The sequence below is a fragment of the Haemaphysalis longicornis genome, unplaced genomic scaffold, assembly GCF_048455015.1.
Source record: "Haemaphysalis longicornis isolate Haplotype H1 unplaced genomic scaffold, Haemaphysalis longicornis Haplotype H1 scaffold_4, whole genome shotgun sequence".
In the NCBI taxonomy this organism is placed as follows: Eukaryota; Metazoa; Arthropoda; class Arachnida; order Ixodida; family Ixodidae; genus Haemaphysalis; species Haemaphysalis longicornis.
In genome coordinates, this window is record NW_027526361.1 from 227013642 (window position 1) to 227040532 (window position 26891).

General features: G+C 47.7%; 1 protein-coding gene across 2 annotated transcripts; it reads left to right on the top strand.

Annotated features, from left to right (window-relative positions):
• On the top strand, positions 1 to 26466 carry LOC144179684 (monocarboxylate transporter 7-like). Of its 2 annotated transcripts, XM_077708131.1 has the most exons (4): positions 1 to 391; positions 5295 to 5438; positions 24162 to 25262; positions 25770 to 26462. In XM_077708131.1, the coding sequence occupies exons 1-4, from the start codon at positions 166 to 168 to the stop codon at positions 25907 to 25909; spliced, it is 1611 nt and encodes a 536-aa protein (XP_077564257.1). In that variant the 5' UTR covers positions 1 to 165; the 3' UTR covers positions 25910 to 26462. The 2 variants fall into 2 exon arrangements, with proteins under 2 accessions (XP_077564257.1, XP_077564258.1); XM_077708132.1 differs by lacking the exon at positions 5295 to 5438 and having other exon boundaries at positions 25770 to 26466.
• The last annotated feature ends 425 nt before the right edge of the window (positions 26467 to 26891 follow it).

Sequence of the window (26891 nt, forward strand, 5' to 3'; positions counted from 1 at the left end):
GTTTGACCTGAAAGAGCCAGCAGTGCTCCTTCATGCGACGCCGAGAAGTAGGCAGGGAGATTAAAAAAAACCCTTTGTGTGCAGTGCGTTTTAGGTGACAGTTCAGTGTGTTGTAGGTATCCCTTATTTTTGCAGACAACCTAAGGCGAAACCCAACAGGTCGCAATGCGGATGGCTACACGGGTAGCGTCAAATCCTGCGCCAGTGTTTGGTCTGGACTCACGAAATAGCTGGGTAACTGCCGCTTTCTGCAGCGTGATTTTGTTTCTGGCCCTGTCGACAGTACGTGTAAGTGGGGTGATCTTCTACGGCATCGTGGAGACTTTCGGTGTGACCAGACAGCGGGCGTCCTGGCCGCTCACTCTCAGCAACAGTCTTGTTCAACTTGCAGGTGAGCATATTGGCTTGGAAAACAATGTTCTAGCTACCCAGCTTATGTTCAAGCACCTATTTTATTGAAAATGCTGCCCTTCGTTCACCTTCGTGGAGAATTAACGCATTTGCATGTTTCTAAGGACCACGGATGGTGACGCACATGTACGTTTACGTAGAAAAATTCCAAAGAATAATTTGACGGTGATTCTACCGGGCATCTGTAAAACACATGACACGACGTACAGAGCCGTCCACTTTAATTGCAAACACGGCGCAGCGTGGCCTCGCTCCGCGGAGAGCCAGCGCACAGGTCGCGGCCGCGCATCGAAGCTAAGCGTAGCAGACGCATAGGGGCTTGGAGGCGGAGCTTCGTGTCGTCTGTTATACTCGGTTACAACTCAAGAACGGCACCACCTCATGTAGTGTATCACTCCGCCAAAGCGCCGGACCCGTGACGTCAGTGCGCGCGCGTTTTGAAAGGGGTTTGCTATGAATGAGTAATATCGTCTGCCTTGTCTCACGCAGTTTGTTTGTCGTCACTGGAGTCGTTTATAAGCATATTAAGTCCAAAAAACCACGGGAACTGCTCACGCCATGTTCGAAATATTCCCAGTAACGCCCTAGTAGCACCGCGCGGAGAAACATCCGGCTACGGTGATAAGGCACAGCGGCAACTTCCGGTGCCGTTCTTAAGTTGTCACCGAGTATAGCGCGGGAGCGCACCCTTCTTGCTTTGCTGGGAAGCTCGCTTAACTCTCGGCATGCTTGTAGCGTCTTAGCGCACTGTGACCCCGATGCGGGAAAGCGCACTTCTCTCACTGCGCCACGTTGTGTAGTTTCTGCGTTCCACAACTGAGCGCTTCCTCTTTTAAGGTCCGAAATCCCAGTTAAATGCATGCATTGTTGCAACCATTTCTCAACTAGCTCGGTTTGGTTTAATAAGATAAGCTGTAGGGTAGGGCTACATATAATTTCGGCCAGCATGATTTATATAATGTGCACTGGTATTACGCCGCACATTGGTATCTGTGCATTTTGCCTCCGAGGAATTTTGGTCACAGCTACTGGGTTCGATCTCGTGACTTCGGTATCGATGTGTGTTGGCTTTTTCCATATACAGGGTGTCCTAGCTTTCACGTACCAAGATTAAAAAAAAGAGCAATGGCGTTACTCATAAAAAACCGAGTGCATAATGTTTGCAGTACTGTGTAGAAGCGGGCAGCATTTGTTTTCGTTAATGAGACTTAACTAATAATTGTAATAATTATCTAACTCGAGAATTACTGTCTTAATCATTGAAGTGTCAAAGGGGCACTTGTAGGTATCCACGAGGGACATCTAACTGCGCTATTTTCAGCGAAGATATCATTGCGTACTCATTTATTCTGACTGAAAAAGAAAATCCGCGAAATATGAAATCACCACTCGACGGCACCTCCGCGCGATTTGTAAAGCAGCGTCCCCAAATAAGCTGATTGAAAGCAACTCCTTCGACTGTAACCCGCCCGAAGAGACAGCGCATCACCTTGATAATGGCATGCATGGAAGGAGCAGCAACAGCAAGATTCGCGGGGCGGGTGGGCAGATAAGGCACAAACTCGGTCGCGATTTTTTCTACCTTTCTTTTGTTCATTTCATTCTGGGTAACTCAGAGTAATCCTGTTTGAGGGCATTGCTTTACGATGCGTGCGGATGTGTCATCATGTGGTATTTTTCATATTTCGCTGGTTTTCTTTATCAGTCAGAATAAATGTTTACGCAATTAGTTCGTCGCTGAAAAAACCGCGGTTACATGCCCGTCGTGGGTACCTATAAGCGCCTAATTGACACTTTAGTGATTAGGGCAGTAGTTCTCCAGTTAGTTAATTAGTTTCAATTAATTATTTAAGTTTTATTACAGAAACAAATGCTGCCCTCTTCTGCACAGTACTGCAAACATTATGCAGTAGGTTTTCTTCGAGTTATGCAATTATTCGTTTTTTTTAAATCTTGGTGTATGATAGCTGGGACACCCTGTATATGAATATCACGCATCGTCGAGATCGTTCAAGCAGTCTCCCAGCCAGCGGGACACGCACCCGGCACAATCGCCCTACTGTCCGGCTGAGTCGTGGACTGGTTCCACTCTTGTTTGCTACATTATAATGAATATACCATTGCTTGCGCTGCTTACCTGGCTGGTTATTGCGAGACAGCGGGTGCTCCCTTTGTTGCCACCTGCTACGTATTCTTCTTTCTGGTACGACCCGCACTTCATCGCAATAGGCCTACGTGAGTAATGAAGCTGTGGTCAGCAGTTCCAGCTACACAATTGTGATACAGCTTCTCCGCTCTTGAGGTCCAAAAAGTTCTGCATTCTTTTCTTTACCATCCTCACACACACTGCCTGTAGCCAAACGCCCCAAATTGAAAAATCACGAATATGCACAATAAGCTTTGAACGTGCCTAATATTTCAAACAATGCCCTGCATATAAACAAGCACTTGCATTGTGGACTGAATGGACACTGCCTGTAGCCAAACGCCCCAAACTGAAAAATCACGGATATGCTCAATAAGCTTTCAACGTGCTTAATATTGCAAACAATGCCTTGCATATAAACAAGCACTTGCATTGTGGACTGAATGAATTTCTTTTCCTATTTGCGATATTGGTTGACGATTTCCATGAGTTCCTTGATCACATTCGAAGACGCATCGAGCGATCTGCGAGCGTCTTCGAACTATAGTTAGCATACGACACTCCTATCAAAAATAATTTAGGGAAGGCTTGAATGGCGAAATGGTTGTAGGTGAGCATTGCCGGATACCGTTAAGTTTAAATATTAATCCTTATTTGCATAGTTGCGATGCCAGTAATCGTCGCAATATGCATCAAAGAAGTCGTCGTCTTTTTTGCGGAGAGTGGAGGATGGAAAGTCATCCTCAGCATGGTATCCTTTCACCAGCTCTTCGTCGTCGACTCTAGGCAGTGGTGGCGGGATCTGCCAGGCGTCGCGAGAAGCATTCGCACACTTGTAGTCACGTCTGCAATTATCCATAATGGCGTTCAGAGAATGTGGCCGTTGAGGTGACCTCTCCCAAGCGGGGGGTCTTTTCATCATTACCATTAGAACTGTAGCATTAGCGCTGGAGGTTTTCCATTTGCCGCGCATCTACCTCCAGCGCTGGAGGCTGGAAGTAGATGCGCGGTAGCGTTTAACGACAGCCCTGGAGTTTTTTTTTTTCTTTTGCTAAAGCCGCTGCACAATCCGGGGACTCGGCAGTCTCCGCAATGCACGTGCTGACATTTTCTTACTCTTCGTGGTTTTTTACAGTTTTTCTTATTTTTTCTAAATCCACTGCTCGGCGGTCACCGTGAGGCACGCGCCCACGAGCGCTCGCAATTCCTTGGTATTTTGTTCTGCAACGCCGAACTTGCGGCAACTAAGAACAGCTGCGCTGTTACAACAACGGACCGGATGGCATATCAGGTTATATGGCCATTTGCTTTAGAGAGCACACGCAGAAAATAAAGGTTTCTTCCTTGGCCCTCTGCACTTTTAGGGGGCGGTAAGTCCTGAGAAACCCGCCACGAATAGACCTGGCCCACAACGGTGGCTCAGCGGTTAGGGTATTTGGATATACTGGGTCGGGAGACCAATTTTCGATCCCAGTAGAAGGCGTCGCTTTTCGAAAGAGGCCGAATGGATGAACGCGCGTTTGCTGCACGGTATCAGTGCACGGTAAACAGCTTCAGGTGGTTATCCGGAGCCCATCTCTACAGCGTCTTCGTAGCAAGAGTTGTTTTGCGGCGTTAAACCCTCTAACCCCAGACAACCCATTCCGGAAAGGCCTTCAACAATACATGCATTTAACTGGGACCGCGTACCTGAAAAGGGGAAGCGCTCCATTGTCGTGCGCAGAAACTACAGAACGCGGCGCAATAAAAGAAGTGCGCTTTCCCGCAACGCGGTCACGGCGCTCGAACACGCTACAAACATGCCGAGCGAGACACTACAAGCATGCTTGCTTCCCAGCAAAGCAAGAACGGCGCGCTCCCGCGCTAGCAGACGACACGAAGCTCCGCCTCCAAGCCCCTATGCGCCTGCGCCACTGTTTCGATGCGCGGCCGCGGCCTGGGCTCTGGAGTTTCGCGGAGTGAGGCCACTGCGCCGTGGTCGCACCTACAGTGGACGGCCCTGTACGTGTCAGAAAACGTCATATGTGGCGCACGCAACTGTTGCAGCGAGTAGCCTTGTGCTTCTTAAACTTAATCTTCCTGCTCTCGGTGGCATTGAAACTAAAGCAAGCAACATTGTAAATTTCGGCGATGTCGAGTGCCTTTACTCAGTACTTTTATATCTGAAGGGCCGTTCGTTCATTCTCTGGTAATTTATAAATTCCACACGCGGATCTTCAAGTTCTTGAAAACGTCCGTGATCATGACTGGTGAAGCTTTGTATAAAGATATGGCTGCGCATTGTGTACGTGAGTCACGCACTTCCGTGTCCGGGGCGACCAGTGAGCATGATGGTCCTCGGTTTACCTCCCTGTCGCCAAGTAAAACTACCTTGCGCTTGATGGACACTTTATCGCTGTACCTCTTCGGAGTCACAACGACTTAACCGAGAATCTAATTGGAACTTAAGAACTATCTGCAACAGCTGGCTCAGGCATGCCGATTGTGGAATCGGTGCAGCCAAATTTACTCACGTGATGTTGATGCATTGTTCTGTATTATACTGAGTTGGATTTTTGGAGGACATCGTATTCATTGCACAGCTGTTAGCCGCTTTGATGCCGATTACGGTTTTCAGCCCGACTGTAACGGGCACACAAATTGGAGGGCTAGTTTCAGGGGGAAAAATGTCAGCGTTGGAATTGTGCAACTTCGGTAGATAGTTTGTCTGTTTCCAAAAGCGTGCGACTTTTCGCAGGACCCCTCGTGGGCCTTCTGTGTCGGCGATATTCCTGCAGAACAGTGCTGCTGTGTTGCTCTTCAATCACTGGCGTTTCTGTCAGCCTGTGCTACTTCGCCAAAAGTGTCTACTTCCTTGACATTTTTCTTGGCGTTATTCACGGTAAGAAACCGTTCTATCGGCACTCCTGTAATGACACAAAATTGTTATGTGAAATGCATAGATTGCGTGTTCCTTGCCGAGGTAGATTGCTGAAACGGTAATGCTATGGAATGCATGGTGAAAAAACAGCGCAAGAAACACAGTGACAAAAGAAGAGGGGACGACGCACAGCGCTGACATCGTCCCCTGCACACGTCGTCCCCTGACGTCGTCCCTTGCACAGTGCTGACGTCACAGCTCTCACGTCGTCCCCGCGTCAGCGCTCTGCATCGCCCCCTCTCCTTTTTATCCCTGCGTTTCTTGGCTATTCTTTCACCGTCAATCTGAATCGGCACCAACATGGCCAACCTGCCATCTTACTTCAGTATGAAATGCAACGCTTGCATATAAGCGCATAAGTTGTTTTTAAACTTCAGGTTCAAAATAAGTATTTTTGTTTTCTGACTCAAGCCTTGCTTCATGTAACCCTAATCTGGTCGACTGTCACGCCCATGGCATGAACAGGTGCTGATAGTCTCCGCTGAATATCCTTGAATATCCTGGAGAGTATCCTCTGAATTAACCTTTGACAATCCCGTTTCCGAAAAAGCTCTCTAGCTGTCTTCTTCAAATATTTATAGAAACATTACTGAAACCCAAAGCGAAAAGAGGGTCGCGACCGCTTGTATAACAAGGCAACGCGCGGCCGGACAGTTTTTCTTACAGGGGCATTGACACAAAAATTTTGCATCTTGTTTTTTTTTGTTGCGATAAGTAGCTAGTGACCTACTTATCCCCTGTAGAAACCTCATTCGTTTCAGCGTGAGACGGTTGTTTAACTATAAGCATTTTCAATGCGGCCAGTCGCAGTTTCGGTTTTGGCGGGTGCCGCGAAACGATGGATAATTTGGGAACAAAGCAGGCCACGTGACTGTCGGAGGGATATCACAGAGCAGAGCTGCCGTAGCACTGTGGAATCCGCGTCGCCGGCAGTTTCTGCGAATGACCCCATGTACTTATCTCCAGAACCGCTTAATAAAATCCGACCGTGGACGTGACGCAGGCGCTGCGAGGGCAAATGCTGCCGCGGCTAGAGAACGACGTGCGACGCTCGAGACAGTGGTTGGCAGGACGCGCGCTAGGAGCAGCCGGCCGGTCTTCCTACAGGTCCGCCTACAGATGTGTTCGGGTTAGCACTGCGGCAGATATTCGATTGCCGCTCTCGTAAGCGGTGCAGAGACAATTTTTAATGCAACCCACCATCGCATCATTAACTCTTTTCTCATTTAAGCTGCCATGGTTGGTACCTGAGGCTAATTTCGTGCAGCGGTAACATGCTATCACTCGAGCTGCCAGCGCCGGCCTGCGCCACTTCGTGGACGTGTCCGCCGTCTGCAAAGCGACCGTGCGGCTAGCTCAGTGGGCTTTCCGTGTCTCCGGCGCATTTTCCCTTCCAATCTAAATAAAAAAGTAACAACAATAGAGTGCCTGGAATCGCTGCCCGATGAGCCGACGAAATCACGGCGCTTACGCAGACAACGATCGGGTCGTTCATTCTCGAGAGCAGAAGCTCCGCCCTCCCAGTTCTCCGATTGGAGCGGCGAGCCGGCGGAAAACGCCGGCAGTGCGGAAGTGCCAAACACAAACTCGTGACGTGTTTGCATGTTGTTTATTTACAAAACATCCAGGGAATTTCGATTGCGCAATGTCCTCTGCTGGCTGCTCTGTTGCATTTCGCACACTTTAAAATTGATTTTAAATATATTTTAATCTGTATTGGCCGCTGATGTTTTGCAGATGATGTGTGTTCACACCAATCTATCTCCGAAGTTATCTCGCCTTCAAAATTCTCTGTCGGTACCCCTTTTAAGTGTTTTTACGTGCGTCAAAACAGAACAATTCACACAGCCGAATCGCGCATGCTACTTTATTAGAGGCCTTTCAGGTACCTTCAGGTTCCGCTTAGGATATTTCTTCCAGTGCAGCAGAAAAATACATACTATAATGTAAAGCTGTCGAGACACCTGCCCTGCGGACTATTATTTACGTTTGACTGCTTTCTGCTCATGAAATTCACAAGGGGCGGAAAGCTATTTTTGTATACAGCGTCCGCGAGCGCTACAACACCCAATGCTTTTTTGCTTCCATGTCGATGGAAAGTTGCCGTTCGATTACATTTATCCAGGGAGTTTCTTTTCGCCAGTGCGCAGTCGCTTAGTGAAGCTGATATTTCAGTTTGAGTTTATTATTCATTCCAAAAAAGTTGTACACTGATAGTATTATACAGACTATGGTCCCTATGTTAAAAACTGTAACGGGACCCTAGATGAATTACAAAAAACAATTTATTTATATGTTTATTTATTTGTTGTTTATTCGTTGAATACTGCCAGCTTGAGAGCCACGCCTTGGGAAGGGTAGGGTTAATGTTTACATTCAGAAGGATGCAATAGTTAACTGGGTACATATTAATACAACACAGAAGAAATAACACGACACTCATTGACAACATTTGTCATAGAACAAAAGAAAACAAAAGAAAACACAACAGAAAAAGCGCATGCCTGCACAGTAATGTTACGCGCATGACACTTAACGCGCCACCGCAGAAGAGTGAGCCGATAACAATTATTTGCAATTAGAAAACACGGCACGATGACTAAAATTGCTATACAAGGAATAACTTAAAAAAAGGAAAATGTACTCGGAGAAAAACGTTTACACAAAGCTGAGGAAAAAAGAGAGAAAGAAAAAAAAAACGGCACAATGTTTACACAAGAGAGAACACGATACGTACGCGCACAACTGTTTTGAATGGCACCGTTCACAGACAAGAAACCACTACGGCACAGAGAACATGAAAGTCAGAAGCAGCGATTAGCACACTGCAATATTAAATATACCCTTAAGGAAGAAGTTAGACGTGAACAATGAGACAGCTACTTAAATAGAGAGGTTTTTCATGAATATATCCACAGTAGGGCATTCGACAGTACTCTGAGGTAGGGAATTCCAACTAGCGACTGTTTGAGGAAAGAAGGAATGTTGAAATACGTCTGTGCGACATGAAAAATCTAACTTTTTTGTGGGATATGAACGCATCGGGCGGAGATCGGCCATTGTGAGGTAGCTTGCTTTGTCTCTGCCAAGTTTATCATGGTATAATAAATAGAACAACTTTAGCCTGTCCCGGTGACGTCGCGTTTCTAATTTTAGGGGCGAAGCTCCTTAAGTCATGGGTCTGTCTATACCTTTTGTCTCGTGGTACGTGACCGCCGCATGCTTTCGGAGATGTCGCACAGTGGGCCGCGTTGCACGCGCAAGAACCGGCTGCAACCGGCAGCGCAAACTCGGCACCGGGAGCGTGAGCTTGTCTGTGTTCGCCAACGGAGGCGCGAGCGCACGTGCACAGCGAGGGGGAGATCACGCAAGAGATCACGCCACGAACGCAGGCAGTCGTTCTCGGAGATCGAACGAGACGCAAGGACCTTTGCTCGTTTCCTCTCGTCTTGTTCGGGCACAAGTAGGATTGCCGGGCGATCTTAGGACTGGACGTCAAGAGCGCTTTTGACAATGTACTCCACTCCGCTATTTTGGCACAAGTCACAAGACTAGGGCTGGGAAAGCGCTCTTATGAATACATCCGAGCCTTTCTCACCGATAGAACAGCACAGCTCTATGTCGGACACCTCCAGCTAGAAGAGAGAAGATTGGGAAGTAGGGGAACACCGCAGGGAGCGGTGATCTCCCCCTTTCTCTTTAATTTAGGTATGATTCCGGTAGCCGACAGCCTGGCCGACCTGCCCCACGTCCGGCATACCATCTACGCGGACGACGTGACGCTGTGGGTCGCGGGTGGTGCGACCGGACATATCCAAGACCGGTTACAGGAAGCCGTGCACCGGATAGACGGATGCTTACAAGGAACAGGACTACAGTGTTCCCCCCAGAAATCAGAGTTGTTGATCCTGCCTCCACCAGGGCACTGGAGGAAAAGCGCTGAGGAAGAAGCAGCCAATATCGTCCTCCGAACAGGGGACAATGGCATCATCCCTCACGTGTCCAGCATTCGAGTATTGGGCATGCACATCAACGCAGGCAAAGGAAACACGTTAGCGATTGACCGCCTCATCACGAAAATAGGCATCGCCACTCGTCTCATTAAGCAAGTGGCTACGAAAAAGCAGGGCATGCGAGAGACCAGCTTGCTGCGATTGGTGCAATCCTTCGTCATAAGTCACGTCGCCTATGTCGGAGCTTTCCACAAATGGTTACAGCATGAAAAGGATAAAATCAATGCGGCCGTCCGTAAGGCGCACAGGGCGGTCCTGGCTCTCCTCCCTAGCACCAGCAACGAAGCCCTAGCACGGCTAGGCGTGCACAATACTTTAGAGGAAATCGGAGAGGCACAGCGCATAGCACAGCTCGTCCGCCTAAACGCCACGAAGGCGGGCAGAATAATACTCCAGAAAGCAGGGATGACCGCACCAAACGAGTTTCCCACTGAAGAAGATCAACCGAACGTGGAGAAAAGGCACATTGGCCGCTTGACCCGGCACTTGACCATACCGCCGCTCCCTCGCAACATGCACCCGGAGCATGACAGGGGGCGACGGGAAGCAAGGGCCAAAGCACTGGCCCGAACGTATGAGGATGACGCCCAGGCATACCACGTTGACGCGGCCATGTACAAGAACAAGCCCCACATCTTTGCACTCTCTGTCATACGGGCCTGCGATGGCAAATGCGTCACAGCCGGTAGCGTATCCGCTCATACGGCAACGTCGGCAGAAGAGGCGGCTATCGCGCTGGCGCTAACTTGTGAGTTGGACAAGGCCATCACAGTATTGAGTGACTCACGCTCCGCCATTGTCGGCTACAGCAGAGGGATCATTGGGCGACCCGCCCATGGACTACTGCCCACAAATAGAATGGCGCGGGCCCACATTAGGTGGTTCCCGGCGCACATGGAAACCACTCTGGGAAGGACGCCAAACCGCAACGAGGAAGCGGACAGAACTGCGCGCGAGCTCGCACACCGCGCAGTCACCTCGCCCCCTCTCTTGCGATCGGAAGGCAACGACGAGGAAAACGATTCGCACCCGGCATTGAGCTTCGGTGAAGTCCTTGCCTGGTATCGCGAACAACGCCGACAAGCACCGAAGCCTCATTCGCTTTGAGTAGAGGAGTGTTTCTTCGGCAGCTGCAGACTGGTACAGCGCTCACGCCAGCTCTGGCGCGACACATCTGTCCGGACCTCTACCAGAGTGACGTGTGCTGTGGTGCGCGCGACCTGCCTCACATATTGTGGGGGTGTGACGAACACAGAGTCTGGGGTTACCCACCGGAACTACCACAACATGTCGTGCAAAATATGAACTCCCCGACTAGGAAGCTCCTATCTCCCACCCTGTTCAACCTTGCAGCCCTTAAAATTCACAGGGCGCTAAACCAGGTGGAAGACGTACATCACCTCATGTACGCAGATGACATCTCCATATGGATCAAGACAGGCTCCCCTGGACATATTCAAACACAACTACAAGAGGCCCTCAATAAAGTCCAAGAAGCAGCCGAAACAATTGGCCTGACATGCTCCACGGAAAAAACGGAACTACTGATGGTTACCAACAGAAGATGGAAGCCACCCCCCATTCAGCTTACGCTACAGGGCACAGCCATCCCTACCCCGCCAACTATCAAGATTCTTGGCCAACACTTCCAGAAGGATGGCGGGGGCCACACCACAGTAAACAGGATTCTAAAGCAAGGAGAACAATTACTCCAACTTATGAAACGTGTCTCCAATAGGCAGAGAGGACTTAAAGAAGAAGACCTACTCCGGGTTAAGGAAGCACTCATCACATCTCGCATAAGATACTCCATTCCTTATACAAACGTCAACAAAACCCAAATGCAGAAATTGGACACTCTACTACGAAAAGCCTCAAAGATATCTTTAGGACTACCGATAACCGCCTGTAATAAGGTCATCGAGGACATGGGCACCACAGCCACCATTGAGGAAATTGTCTCAGTCCACAAACACAACCAACTTAGGAGACTGAGGCAAAGCAAGGCCGGAATTCAACTCCTGCAATCGATCGGCTATGATTCCCAAGCAACGGTGCACGACTACTGCAAGATAGAACCTATAGACAGACAGCAGTTAAAGATAGCACCCATTCCCAGTAATATGGACGGCACTAGACACGCAGAGCGAAGAGCCATCAGGGCCAAATATTTCAATAAGAAACCGGAAAGAGAACCCCAGCAAATGCATGTATACACGGACGCGGCGGGAAAAGGCACTTCGTGGGCTGTCGCGTACTGGACGGTGCTCAACAGATCCTATACAGAAGGGAACAAACAGTTCAACTCAGCAAAAGAAGCGGAACTATACGCCATTGGTAAAGCTGTTATCCACCTCTCCCAACCAGCCCGTCCCCTAAATATCTATACCGACAACAAGAGGGCATGTCGACTCTTAGACTCCGGTCATATATCCCGCTCGGCGGCACACCTGTTCAAGCATATTCAAGGAACTGTGAAGCTGTACTGGATTCCTGGCCACGCCGGGGTACTGGGAAACGAAAAGGCTAATCAGCTTGCCCGAGACGCATACATCCGGGCTCCCAGCAACGGCTGCCAAAGTCCGACCTCTCAGGAGCCAACTCACCCGCAACTTCACCTTAAAGAATACAAAACAGCGAAACGACTACTCCCAGCTCCCCACCCTAACCTAACAAGACAGCAGCAAACCCTATTCCGACAAGCACAAGCCGGAACACTCGAAACACCTGCGAGGCTACATCTCATCAGATATGGCAAAACAACACCCTTACCATCATGTTCACAGTGCAAAATTACAAATACCCAAGACCACATTCTTTGGCAGTGCCCCCAATACATCCAATTTAGAAACCAATACACTAGAGAGTGGCTGACCTCACCTAGACGAGAAGAGGAGCAACGCGGCCTGATTGACTTCATTCAAGAAGCCGTCAGCAGAAGCCTGGACCGAGGCCTCTGAATCTCGCAGCGCTCCCTACAACTCCTCCTCACTTTCTACCTGTGAATAAAATATTCTCTCTCTCTCTCTCTCTCTCCAACTCATGGTGATCCAGCAGCTGGAGACAGCTCTGGCCAGGCAGAGGCGCGGGCGGCTGCCCGATCACGTCAATCGTCGGACCCCCCAGCGCCGACGCCTCCGGCCGGACGCGGCCCCGTCTCCGGATCGTCTTTAACACCAACAGCCGACGGTGAGGGCGGAACCCTGTGTGGTGATCCCCCTCACCGATCGTGCAGGATAACCAATAAAAGTCCTTTCTCTCTCTCTCTCTCGCCCTAAATAAAAGTTCTTTCTTTACCGTTGTGTCCCATCCTACGTGACTAATTGTGGTGGAGGTGCGGGGTAGTCCTCGATGGCGCGGGGTCTTTCACCAGGTCTGGGCCTGGGAGCATTGACTCCGAAAATAAAAGTTGATTTGTACAACGTACGCACACAGTCTTACGTCTTTCTTAATGATGTAATGGGCGAACTTTCACGGGAGAGTTACGGTTACCTATGATCTCCCCCTCTCGAGCTTCGCCCCACTTATCATCTTTCATTCCGTGGATATGGCGTGATTTTTTTTCTAAGTTTCCGGCCTGAAGGAGACTCGATGGGGATACGCGCCAGCTATAAGAATTAAAAATAAATCTGACGTCTTTTCTCTGTACTCTTTCTAGTTTGTCGACGTTCGTTCGCGCATACGGGTCCCATACCGGCGCGGCATATTCTAGTACGGGTCTAATGTATGTTTTGTCGGCTGGTAATTTCACTTCCTTCGTTGAATTTCCCAATGTTCGTCTTAAATAGCCGAGCTTTTTTATTGCCTTATTTGGGATATATGTCATATGCTCATTCCACCGTAAATCAGAAGTAAAAACAACACCTAAATATTTGTAATTGGACACTGCGTCTAAATACCAATTACCGACATGATATCAAAAATTCAGTGGATGTTTTTTACGGGTTATAGTCATTGAAACAGTTTTTTTAGATTAATAGACATTTGCCACTTCAGGCACTATTCCTGTATATTTTTCAGTGACATGTTTAAAAGTTCTTGATCGTTAGCAGAATCGATTTCATGGTATAGCACACAATCATCGGCAAATATCTTAAATTTTATTGGTATGTTGCTAGAGATATCGTTAATTAAAACTAGAAGCAAAAGTGGCCCTAACACGGATCCTTCAGGGACTCGAGATTGAACTACTGCAGATTTGGAAGCTACGTCATCAATATAAACGCCTTGTTCCCGATGTGACATAAATGCTTCTAACCACGAAAGTAATGAATAGTTTGGTAGAATGGGTTTTAACAATAAATTAGATCAAGTAAACAAGCAACATGTACTACCGCGGCAGGTAAAAGCAGCGAATGTTTCTGGTAGAAATTTCGCCCGGGGCTGCATCTCTCCCCGGGCACTCAAAATCCCTCTTCAAAATCCCCCTGACTCCCCCAGCGAGCTGGTGTGAACCCCAGCCCACACGGGTGTGGGAGGAAACGAGGCAGCAAACGGCCGCTCAAGAGTTCACTTTCCGAGCAGACCTTAGCTTTGATCACTTCCATGAAGCCCTGTCAGCTCGAGATCGGCTCCTTTCATGAGATTACGTATCATTACAGCCTCTCCCGCCAACTGCGGCCCCCTCACGCCGACGAATGCCTATGGCGCTTAGTGCAAACATACACCCTTCCTTGCCTCTCCCAACTGCACCGCATGTACCCCCGTCTGTACTCTTTACCCCACTGCCCCGCTTGTGGGGTCGTCCAAACCATGGATCACCTCCTCTGGCAATGCCCTCACAACCCATTCCCCCCATATCGAGACGGTTATCACTGGGCGGGGGCGTTGAACAGCTCGGATTCCACGGTGCAAGATGCCATCGTCACCCGGGCTGCCAAAGTCACCGGGGACCTTCCTCCCTCGGTCACCACCCCTCCCCCGAATTTGCCCTTGTGGCAATAAAAGTTTTGTCTCTCCGTCTCTCTGTCTCCCTCTCTCTCTCTCTGGAAGTTACGTCAAATTGCAAAAAAAGCAAAAGGGCAGGTAGCAGTGGCCTATTTCTTAATTAAATTCTGAAATAGGCCAGGGGTGGCAACCTTACGCCATCGGGGAGCATGCGGCCCACGGAGCAGTATAATGAGGCCCCGCCATGACGTCGTAATACCACAACTTCCCCTAGTCCCTTCCTATGTGAAGGCCGACATGCCAGTTTTGGCCTCAAAGTTTGACTAGTGAAGTTTCCTTACTTCCTTTGGAACAGAGAATAGCAGCGCTCATTTTTATTAGCGATTGCTAGAGCAGAGCGGTGCACGTTTTTCTGTGGCGTCCTTCCTAGTTTCTCAAGGTGCCTGTAATCAATTCGGGAAGTGATTTTACAAATAATATGGTATTCTATGTGTAATTTACTTGCTAGTGTTAGCTTTTATCATTATAACTCTTTTTTGGCGTGGTTTCTAGGCGGCATGTGCCTTTCTAAAATAATGCCTTCGTAATGTTGCGCCTTTCGAGATCGGTAGGCACACGTTTATGTATTCGTTAAATGCATGGATAAGGTGGTCTGCCTCGACTGTAAAGAGGCTCTTTTAAGGTTCAAAGAGTATACTTTAAGCCTGCACTGCCAAACGTATCATCGCTATGTGTACCACCATTTGATGTGAAAAGCCAGCTCCAAAAAAATTGAGAAGTTTTAGAAATGCCTGTTTATGCAGCGATACCGGTGTAAGAACGTTCATAAAAAGGTTTAAACGAGTTACGCCATTGCCAAACTGGTTGCAGAGACTGGCTGACATATTACAGACGGGGGGCTTGTTAAGACACTTCAACTGACTGTCGCTAGCGATCTTCGTCCGAAAAAGAAGAATTTATACTAGGACCTAGTCTATCTGCTTGGAATGTAACCACGAGAATTTAAGGCATGGCCAGCAGTTGTGAAATTTAAAATAAAGACTAAAATCTCTCCAGCGCTTGTCGCTTGAGCTTCGTGAAAGCAATAATATCTTGGACACAGCTCAGTTGCTCAACTTTTTTTCTGTGAGTTGATGCTAAATTTCAAGTGATAAAAGGGCTTACTGCTCTTTAAAGCCTGTAGAGAACCAGTGAAAATATATATAACAAGGTATGCACATCTCGAGGATTGCAAAGGAGGTATACACTATCTAAACAAGGAAAATGATAGATATGTATTGGGACGGCTTTTACGATGGCGGAATTGCTTGCGGCAATAGACTGTGCTAAGCGGAAAACTGCGGCTGGTCCAGACCAGGGTGTCGAACCGGAACCGGAACCGAACCGAAAACCGGAACCGAACCCGAATTTTTGCCCGGAACCGGAACTGAACCGGAACCATATTTTTTCCGCCATTTTGGAACTGAACCCGAACCGGAACGAATTGAAGGAACCGTTCCGAACCGGTTCCGGGGCCTCAAAACTGTGATTTCTAGTTTTCCATCCCGGTACCCTACCTTGCATCCGAAGATATGTTTACCATTCGCCAGACAGCACCACGCAATATTTTGCATAGTCTGCAGTTCCCAAGGCCCATCATGTTCTCTTCTAACTACTGCCCTCAATTTAATGTAAAGTGGTCCGTATATACTATCAGTTTGCGTTAGATACTGCCCATCTTCTTAAATTATCTTTTTGCATTTACAATAACTTAATTTAGAACGCATATTCCCTGGCAACGTATCATGGGGTATTCTTTATGGTTTCTATCTGCAGCGTGTTCAAAATCGGGAGAAATTTTCATGTTGTTAATTCCAATGCATCCGTGTCCGCTTGCGAAGGCCTTCAGGGACACCATCAACAATAAATCCGTATCTTCCACTTATATTAGTTTGAGTGGGCACTTATAGAAAAACAGCACTGAGGCACAAACACTCACAGTTCTCTACATCACCATCACTTTCTCTTGTACAGTGCCGTTGTGTCCTTTGGTTACTGCCCTAGGAGAACATGAGAACTGAAAAAAAAAATTGGGGCCTTCTCATTTTCACTTTTAAAGTAAATGCGATAGCATTTCAATGCATGGATTTAAGTCGATCAACGCGGATTAGCGGGTAGACTAGGGTGGTTTAGTGAGATGAGTGAATGAACTAATGTGAATTAGTGGGACTCTGGTGTTGATTAATATGGATTAGAGGAATTAGCGAGTCAGTTAAGGCGGATTAGAAGGTTGGACCAAACATGATAGATTTAGGGTCCTTGGCATTTGTAAATTTTGCAGCGTTCTCTTTCTCGACCAATCAGGAAATTTAGTTACGCACAAAATAGGCGGAACGTTATGTGTCGACCACCTGAATGCTATAAAAGGCCTTTTTTTATGCACGTATTACGCTCTTATGGTGTTTCTCGCGTAAGATACACATCTCGCAATGAAGTTAAAAAATTATTGCCTATTGCATGTCTTATATTCACCAAAAGGTTCTCAAAATGTGTATATATATGAGGTAAGACTAGGAAGAAACTAAACTGAAAGAAAAAAAAGGAATAATCAACTGGTGTGATGCGAAGACACCCCATAGCATTATCCGATACCTTCTCTTTCTTCGTGCTATCGTTCGGCAGCCTTACGCAGGTGTAGCATCTCAACCCCCGAACACAGCCCCTTCCAAGCTGAGGAAGAGGCGATAGCATGTGCGCTTAGCCTAAGGGCCTCCAAATGTCTAATAACAGACTTATATCAGGTGTGGCGCAACTTTGTCAACAGTATATATTGCATGTTACAACACTTCGAATGAAGAAGCAGAGACCACCAACGAGACCAGCCAGGATTGTATGGGCATCAGCTCATACTGGCATCGCCGGCAGACAAGATCACCAACCTCGTGGCTGGACATTTGACCCCCTTAGCAAGCGCTGATGAAGCCGAGCCCTAGCGCATGCATCCTGTATACATACCAGGAAATTAATTAGCACTATAAGCTCTCCCGTAGAACGTATTCCTTCCCGCACAATTGCTAGCGAATAACCAGGAAAGATTATTCCGTGCACTGCGGATTAACACCTTCTCACACATCACCAGTCTTCACCTCTTTGACGGGACATAATTCTCTACATTTCGTCGCTTCTGTGGGGAGCCTTGGAACGTCATACACACAGTAGGCGGCTGCGACAAGTCCACCCTAGATCCACCCAACCTACACGTTTCCATAGAGATTTGGGAGAAAGCCTTGGCCAGCTCCGGCCTGGAAGATCAGTTTCTCTTGATGGAAACGACTGTCGACTCTACCCCTTGAATGAGGATGCCTCTCTTAAACTTTTACTATATTTATTTAAAGTTCATTTTCCCTCTCTCTGCGAGGGATAATTACTGCTGCTTGTGACTTCACTCAGCTATTATCTTTCATAGAGCCCAACTGCTCTCACCTGTCGCTGAAGTGCCATTTAGCAAGTTCTTATCTCCGGTGGTTCCCTATCCAATGGCGTCCTGTACACGGCGTCCAATGAGTCATTAAAGCCGTTCTTTCTTTCGAACTGGTACGTTAGCATATGAAAGATTAGCAGAAGGAAATCGCTTTAAACGCCACCAGCCACGCTTGACAGTCGCAGGTTGACGCCGACGCCGGACTGTTTTCGACTTCTAGCAGTGCTAATGATTTCGTGTTAAAGGAGCCATGAAGAGAAAATACAAGTTGGGTTTATTAGAAAGACTGCTTAGTCCCGATAACAATGATACCAATATCATCGCAATCTTCGAAAAAATAACGGAGATATTAACGAAAACGTGTGAAGCCGTGGCGACCCCCTATCCAATTTCCCGCAACTTTTCTATGACGTCACGGAACCTTGTTTGTGCGATTGGCGCACCCCTAACTGACCTGTCGCGACGACACATGACTGGACGTCTGTAATGGGGTCTCTAGTTCCATTTTACCGCATCACTTGAATGCTAACGTGCAGTTAACGGTCTGAAAATTATGTTTTATTGTTGGCCCGTATGACGTCAATCTCGCTCATAACATGTCACTGTGGCGCAAAATTTGAAAGTTATTAAATACTTCTTGCTTTTTTTTTCGTTAAAAAAACTTCTTTTGGGGCTGCAATGGAGCTGAGTGAGATACTGTATCCTAGTTCTTTCAAATTAAACGAAGTTGTATTTTCTCTTCATGGCTCCTTTAAAGCTAAAGCGCCCTAGAAACAAGGGGTACATGAAAAGCGTAGCAGACCAATCAATTTATTCAAATGCAAAATTATTTGCCTCATTGTGCGAAAACAGGGGTGCATGCGCGCGCGCATGCCTAGACATTTGGTGGAACCAAGAAAGATGTTGGGCGCTCAGGCTCTCCTGCGCGCCAAAAAGACTTCCCGCTCGCCAGTAAACTACCTGCCTGCCTGGCTCCCTGCCAGGCAGGCGATTGCTGCGAGGATGCGTGATTTCGGGACGAGGGGCAACCCGCCACGAGACACCCGGACGGAGAGAGGAGGCGGCGGAGACGCAAAATACTGTACCATGGCGACACTCCAGGGTACAGTCTTTGTCAAAATTTTGTGGGCCACGGCGACGGTGGCCGGAGCAAGCGCGCGGCCGAGCAGGGGCGCTGCGTTTCTCGTTGTCGGCTGGTTGCGCGGGTAGAGAGAGTGAGAGGAACTTTCGCTCTTGCTTCTGTAGTGTGTCCGGCGCGATAAGTGCTGCGCGAAGTGCCTGCGCTGAATCGGAGTGCGCCTTCGGCCCCACGGCACTTATCACGCCAGCCATACCATAGGCGATACTACGAAAGGAAGCGCGAAAGTTCCCCTCACTCTCTAAAGCCGCGTAACCAGCCGGCAGCAGCAAGCGCAGCGCCCCTGCTTGGCCGCGCACCTGCTCCGGCCACGGTCACCGTGGCCCACAAAATTTTGACAAAGACTGTACTAAAAAAATTCTGCAGAAATTCAAACAATTATCTACTAATGCGTAGCATTCCTACGCCGCTTGTCCTCAGTGAGTTTTTACAGCCAATTTTCTGGTTTTTATAAATCCTGTCCAACCAATTATCTCAATTGACGCTGCTATAATTACAAATAGAATATTCGCGAATCCATTATTTTGAAAAGGCAGGCAGTTATACGGTTTCCCATTTTCCTTAATTGCTTAATATTTTTCATATTTTATAATTTTTCAAAATTTCGTTCGACCAATTATTTCCATTTGCGCTATTATAACGATTACATTTGTAACTCGCGGAAATCTGCCTTATTGTGGAAATGCAGGGTGTTACACGGTTCGCCAGTTTCCGCAATTATTTTACATTTTTTTTATTTGTGACATTTATAAATTTTGTTCGACTAATTATCTCTATTTACCCTGTATATAACGATTACAGGTGGAAATTTCCCTGAATCCTCATTATTGTGGAAATGCAGGGTGTCACACGGTTTGCCAGTTTCGGTGATTACTTTTTTTTTATTTTTTACTTTTTCAGAACTTTTGTGCGACCAGTTATTCTCCATTTACGCTATTATAAAGATTACAGGTGGAACTCCCGCGAAATCGGTATTCTTGCGGAAATGAAGGGGGCTAGACGGTCCTTGCTGTGGGCAAAGAATGCTACGCATTAAAACGATTGTGGACGGACGGGTCGACTGCTTAGTAGGACGGGGCAATAGGCAGTCTGCAGGGACGTTGCCCATTACCAGAAGCTTCTGGCGGAGTTGCACCGAGGGGGAGGCGTCGGAGGCACCCGTGTGCTACGCACTTGTCAGGAGGATACCTGTTTGCCTTCCAGAAGACTGTGGCGAGAACGCATTATTTGGAGACGATGTGCGGCCCGTCACTTGTCGGCGAAGGGAGTGGATCACATGGCTGCACAGCGGCTACGTAGAGCCATGCGTTAGAGCGCAGCCCTTAAGCACCCGCTCCTGTGGTTTCGCGTTATCCCTCAGCGTCGGACTCGTTGTAACCGAGAGAACGAAGACGCCACCGAAGATAGAAATGGCAGGAAAACGGAGGTTGCAAGTATGACGAAAGAGTAAGGGGGAGGGCATAATTCCGTGACCGTGCGAGACGTGCTTACCAGTGGCGACCCCTTATGAGATAACGACAGAGTATGCAGCGCGCCGTCGTGCATTAGCTGATGACCCGATCACTTCCTGAGGCACAGCATCTATGCGCCGTCGCCGAGAAGACCACAGTTCGCGCTGCACTCAAATTTCGCATTAGCGAGTGTTGTAATCGTCCGTCATTTTATTTTTCAAGAAAACAACTACGGGGTATAAAACTGCCGTGTTATGATCCAAGAAAAAATTAAATTAAATTATAAAAATGAAAGAAACTAAATCAATAAAAATAAACTTCGGCCATAAAAAGCAGGGCTTTCAAATTCATACAAATACGCAGTCTTGTGTGTCCGAACGAATTTTTCATTTCGCTTCAGTTAATTTTGTAATCGTGGACCTACTATAGAAAACATTTTGCAGTACATTTTACAGTTAAAGGAACTCTTCAACACTTTAGATCAACGCTCTCGCTCTTATCTTCGCATCTGGAAGCACTGCAAAAGTTATAGCTATTGCCAGCACAGAAGAGCAGTGCGGGATTTGCTCGTCCCAGCAGATACGCCTTCCGTTTCTCCTTCGCTGTTGTGGTTTCATTTTAATGTCGCAACTTAAGGAAAGCCGGCAAATAGCCGCTACATCGCTGTAATGACGTCATTCCAGCGGTAGAAGAACGCTAAGGCTGGGGAAGAGAGAAAAATATTTCAAGCAAGTTTGTAAGTTATCTGATGGGGACAGAGCAGCACTTTTTGTCTGAGGGACTTTCCGACTCCCTGATCTAAGTACTGGATGTGTTGGTTGACTACTTTCTGCAAGCATTCAAGATTTCGAACAAAGTTGAAAAAAGTATTGAGGGTTGCTTACTTTTGGCCAAAACAAAACATTTGCACCAAAAAAACTACATTATGGCTTCGTTTTTAACAAGAAAACCTGACAAGGAAATGAAAACCGAGCACAAAAAAATTAACAGAAAAAAAAACACGCCTGCTTTTTTTTCTCCGAACCCGTTCGAACCCGTTTGAACCGGTTCGAACCGGTTCGAACCGGAACGGAATGGTGCGCCGGAACTGAACCCGAACCGAACCCGGAAGGCCTGAACCCGAACCCGAACCGAACCCGAAAAAATTCCGGTTCGACACCCTGGTCCAGACTCTATTTTTTACGAAGCCTTCAAGTTTTAAGCAATGATGTGCTGGCTCAGTTCCTCGATTCAATGAACGAGGTATGGCTTAGTGGAGTCGTCCCTGGCAGCTGAAAAGCAGCGCACGTAATTCCTATACCAAAAGCTGGCAAGCCAGCGACGGTGCTCGAAAACCTGGGGCCAATATCACTTACAGCGACGGTTTTCAAGCCTGTAGAGAAAATGCTAGCCACTCGATTGTCGTGGTGACTTGAACAGCATGGGTATTACCACCCCGCGCAATTCGGCTTTCGCCCAACTTGGCACAGAAGACGGGCTTAGCGTTTTGGCAACATCAACATTGTCGTCAACCCGCAGTCATGGTGTTCGGACCAACCTAGCAATGGACATCCAAAACGCGTATGACAACATCAGCCCCGCTGCTATCCTGGACTCAATTGATATGCTCCATCTTCCCATGCGGGTACGGCAGTTCATACAGTCGTTCCTTCAAGACACGACATCTGCCATACGCCTTCACGGAGAAGCTGTTGGTTCCTTCGTTCTTGCACGTGGTGTGCCCGAAGGATTGGTATTGGCTCTGACCGTGTTTATTATGGCCTTCATACCACTGGCATGACGCCTTCATGATGTACTGGATCTTAAATATCCCATTTACGGCGATGACATCACCGTGCGGAGCCCTCACCATGACCTGGAAACTCAAGCGAGTTTCCTGCAGTCAGCCCTGGATGTCACCGCAGCTTTTGCCTCTTCGGTGGGCCTTCAGCTATCAACGAGTAAAACAACATACACACCCGTTGCCAACCGCTGGGGCCACCGAAAGCTTGCTGCTTGTCCCATCCGCCTTCATCTGGCTGGGCAACCACTGTAGGAGAGCCCAGCTATCGAAGTCCTGAGATTGTTGATACACCAGTCGGAACGGCGACAGCTTGGATGGTTTAGGCTATACACGAAGCTGTTCAAACTCTGTCACTAGTACGCCGTATTGCTCCCAAACCTGGTGGAGCCAGCTCACACGGGGCGTGACAAATAGTGAGAGCAGGTTTACAACGCGCTGGGTGTACTCCGCTCAGTTCCAGCATTTCACGGCAACCCAGTGGGATCTACTGGAAGAGATTAACAGAGAGGCTATGAGAGCAATTACGGCGCTTCTACGCATCATCTCTATAGTTGCTCTCCAGGAACAAGCCCAACTGAGCCCATTGGATGAACTTGTTCACCAACGTCGCGAAGCTCAGAAATTGAATACTGCACTGTGTGATTCTGCGCGAGCATTAATATCTTACGCAGTCCCTCATGCTACCAGCCCTACCGCAGCGAGTACTTCCCAAGTGGCAGTTCGTGCAACTGAGTGGCAACAAACCAATTGACCTTCGTCGCCCAGATTCCAACATTTTGGTGTCTGCCCTCAAAAAACGCATCGCCGACACGGATAGCCACCTTCCACCCGCCTATGCCACTGCGCATGCGTGGCGCGCTTGGCCGCAAACGGCGTTGGCTCCGTTTACGGCGAGCGTACCGCCGATACCGGAGCGCACCATCGAAAACGATCAGCTAAAACTCTCAGTCAACCGGGAAGTATGTCTGCGCACGCAAAAGACAATTCGCGCCTGAAGCTGTATTCGGTCGTGGTTGCTTAAAACCGAATGTGGAAACTAGAAGGCGTGACAGTAGGCTTACCGACTGCTGCGCAGAAGACAGAAAGGATACTTGGTTCCGTCAATTGCCGCCTATGCGCAGTGAAGCTGCTTCTGCCACATAAGGCTGTCGTTCCTAGTTTCGTTAGGTTCAGTGTTCAGCGTTTATGTTCAGCGTTAAGTTCAGCGTCAAGTTCAGCGCTCAGACAGCATGAATGGCAAAAGCCGCAGCTCCGTCCGAAGCTCCCCCTTGACGACGAGGCAATGTTATCGCGTCTTACATCTTAACACCTATACATAGATGTCCTCTGCGACTTTTTTTATAAACAAGAATAGTCGTGAAAAAGCATTATGGCATCTAAGGTCAGTGCGCACACAAACACTCCCTCAATATAGCCTTTCGCCAGTTTCGCTCACATTCGGTTTTCTTACGAAGCCGCTGGTAGGCCTGATACGTTACCTGGCCAGTAATTGTTCGCAGAGTTTAAAGTTTGCGTACCTATCCTATGTATAGTAAATTGTAAAACCCACAAAATTTTTTTTTGTATCAGCTTTTTCAACGCACGTTGCCGCCTCCCACAATGCTACTTGCAGTCTCGCCCGCACAAGCCTTCCAGTACGACGAGCCTCTTTAGTGTGGGCACTTTCTCAGCTTCACACCAGCTGACTTCACAACGCCACGGGGGGGGGGGGGGTGGAGGGGGGGGGAGAGGAGTAGGGGGCGGGAGAGTGGAGGTGAAGGGGGGGGGGCGTGGGGTTGCTTAGAACGAGTTTAGTCAAATTGTCAAGGGTCTTGCGAAAGTATTTAGAAACTGTAGATAATTGCCCGACGTTTATCGCCGCGCATAGGATGTCGCAACATAATAGTGTATGTCAATGCAGATTCTTTGTTACTTGGAAAGTTTGCAGCTAAGACATGTTTTTATCATTGCAGGTGTCACACGGTGCGGCCTATTCGTCGGTGTGAACATCTTAGTTGCACAACACTTTGAAAAGCGGAGGACGACGGCCTGCAGTTTAATCTCAGCAGTTGCCGGACTCGACATTGTTCTTGCATCCGTAGTCGAGTGGTTTCGTGCTAGCTATGGTACCCGGGGATCGTTACTGCTTTATGGAGGAATTCTTATGAATGCCTTTCCATTCGCAATAGCTGTTAGGAGCCCACCATGGATAACTAAATCGGTGATTGCAAATAGGAAAGCAGCAGGTATTCTTGACAAACAAACTGCAGATGAAGAACGTACATTCCATCAGCCTACTCAGCAAACAGCGGAGCTTTGCGCCTTGGGGAAGGGCGACGTTGAACGCGCAGTCCATGAGTCTACTCAACAAACAATGGAGCTATGCGGGTTGGAGAAGGATGACGTTGATCGCGCAGTCCATCAGTTTACTCCGCAAGCAACGGAGCTTTGTGTCTTGGGGAAGGATAGCGTTGGAATAGAGCTATATACATTAAAGAACACGAAGGAAGAACCAGAGGTGCATGCTGATACCAAAAAGCAAAAAGGTGACGTTTCCGCCAATTCATGTAATCCTGGAATGAAACAGCAGGCGAAAAAGACGGCTTTTGATGTTGCGAGACATCTTCTGGCAGTGAATTTCTGGGTCGATGCCCTGTCTTTCGCGGTTGTCGTTCTTGGAATGGGTCTCTTTGTGCTGATGTCAACTGACTTAGCAAACGACAGAGGCTTATCTCCATCGCAGGGCGTTTATCTTCTGTACGCCTTCTCTGTGACAGATATCATTTTTAGACCACTGGGAGGACTTCTTATAGATTCTAAGATTATATCACTGGAATCAGTCATGCTGTTGGGGTTTTTAATCGAAGTGTTAGCATTTGAGCTTCTCGCGTGGTTTACGGCACAGTATGCTATGCTTCTTGCCTCAATTCTCATGGGTACAACCTGCGGGTCAAGAATAGCTCTCCAGACACCGGCTTTGGTGAAGGATTTCGGCATTGAGAAATTGCCGATCATATTAGGAAGCTTGTCGTTCTGCGTTGGAATGCTGTCAATGCTTCGACCAGCGCTAGTCGGTAAGACATATACCCACTTTCTTAGTATATGATTGTACTAATATACACTTCTGAAAAAACGGAATATCTCGTCACTATAATACAACATTCTGTGGGCGTAAGAGCAAATCAGCGCTAAATGCACCCACAAAACCTTAAGTGAAGCACCGGATTTCAACCTTGGAGAGCTTTGTTTGTTCGCTAATTCTTTGTTCCCTATTTGTGTATGCTCTAAAGTGCAGAAAATAACTCAATCGCGTTAATCAAGTTGACTGAGTGCGCTGGTGTATAACTATTTGGCACTAAATAGAGGTTACGTTTTCGAGAAAGAGGAAGAAAAAATACACCTTCCTCAACATTTGCAGGTCAACACTGAACATAAAACAACTTACATATCTTGTTTCATAAGGCTATAAGCTTTACGATGTGACAAACGGCTGTTAGTTAATGTTAGCTAACTCATTGAAATTGAATAGGCCTAATTGAATATATTAGTGCAACGTCTTTTTCATTTATCTGCATTCGCAGGAGTCTTCAGAGACAAGCTTGGATCGTACAGTGGGCTCCTTCACACAATGGCAGCCGTCAATGCTTTGTTATCGGCTGTGTGGCTGCTAAAGATTTTTCATGTCCAGAAGAAACAATACCCTTTACATCCAATATCATAGAGGAAGCATAGCTTTACACTAAGGTATTTGAACATGTGTATATTTATAGTAAAGTAATAAAATAGGGTTTTGAAAATGTAGCGCACTTGACACAATTTCGCTGGATTTCATAATGGCGGGAGCAATTATGCTTTTCCCTGGCACTGGCCTTGCAACATGAGCCAGTTGACGCAGCCGCGAGCACTGAGTCTTGATTGTGAATAAGGAAAGCTTAACTTAAACTTGGCTTAGCTAACCCGCCCTGTATCTACTGTCTGCAATAATTGCGTGCTTTATATTTATAGCAATAAAACTTGGGAAACGTCCATCACAAACATTCTTGTGGCACGCTGTTTTATGTGGTATTGAGTAGCTTGCTCAATCCATTCCTGAGTCTACGGAACCTGTGATTACTCGTGTAACCTGTAAGGCTGGTAATATACCAATAAACTCTAACATTCTTGTACAATCATTTTATTCGTGCGTGTATTTTATTGATACGACGTTCGTCAAAGTTCTGTCCGTCACACAACTACTGCTGTTAGGCCACCATTCGGGTGCCACAATTTTGTTCCGCCGAATGGACGAAGAACCTGTGTTAAATCAAAGCTTTATACCTCTACCGGCCAATGGCTCCTTCGTGGCGTGCGCGACAAGAAACCCCAAACGCAGCTGGAGAGAGAGAGAGAGAGAGAGAGAGAGAACAAACTTTATTTTCCGCAGGGCCTACGTCCACGTTCTAATTTGAAAGTTTAATTCACCGGATCCACGTAGTACTCCAGAATGTCCTTGTGAATCCGGTGCACGTAAGGCGGAGAGCACAATGTAGATGGGGCGGCCTAGCGTTCCCCGCTCTCAGGTGCCTGCTCACGGCGGCTGAAGCGTCGCCGGGACGGTTTTATAGCCAGCTTTAACGACGGTTGTTTTGGGCCTGTTGTGGTGCACCTTCGCGTTCATTCCACGCTTACTTCTCACGGCTTGATTAACTTGTTGGACCGCGCTT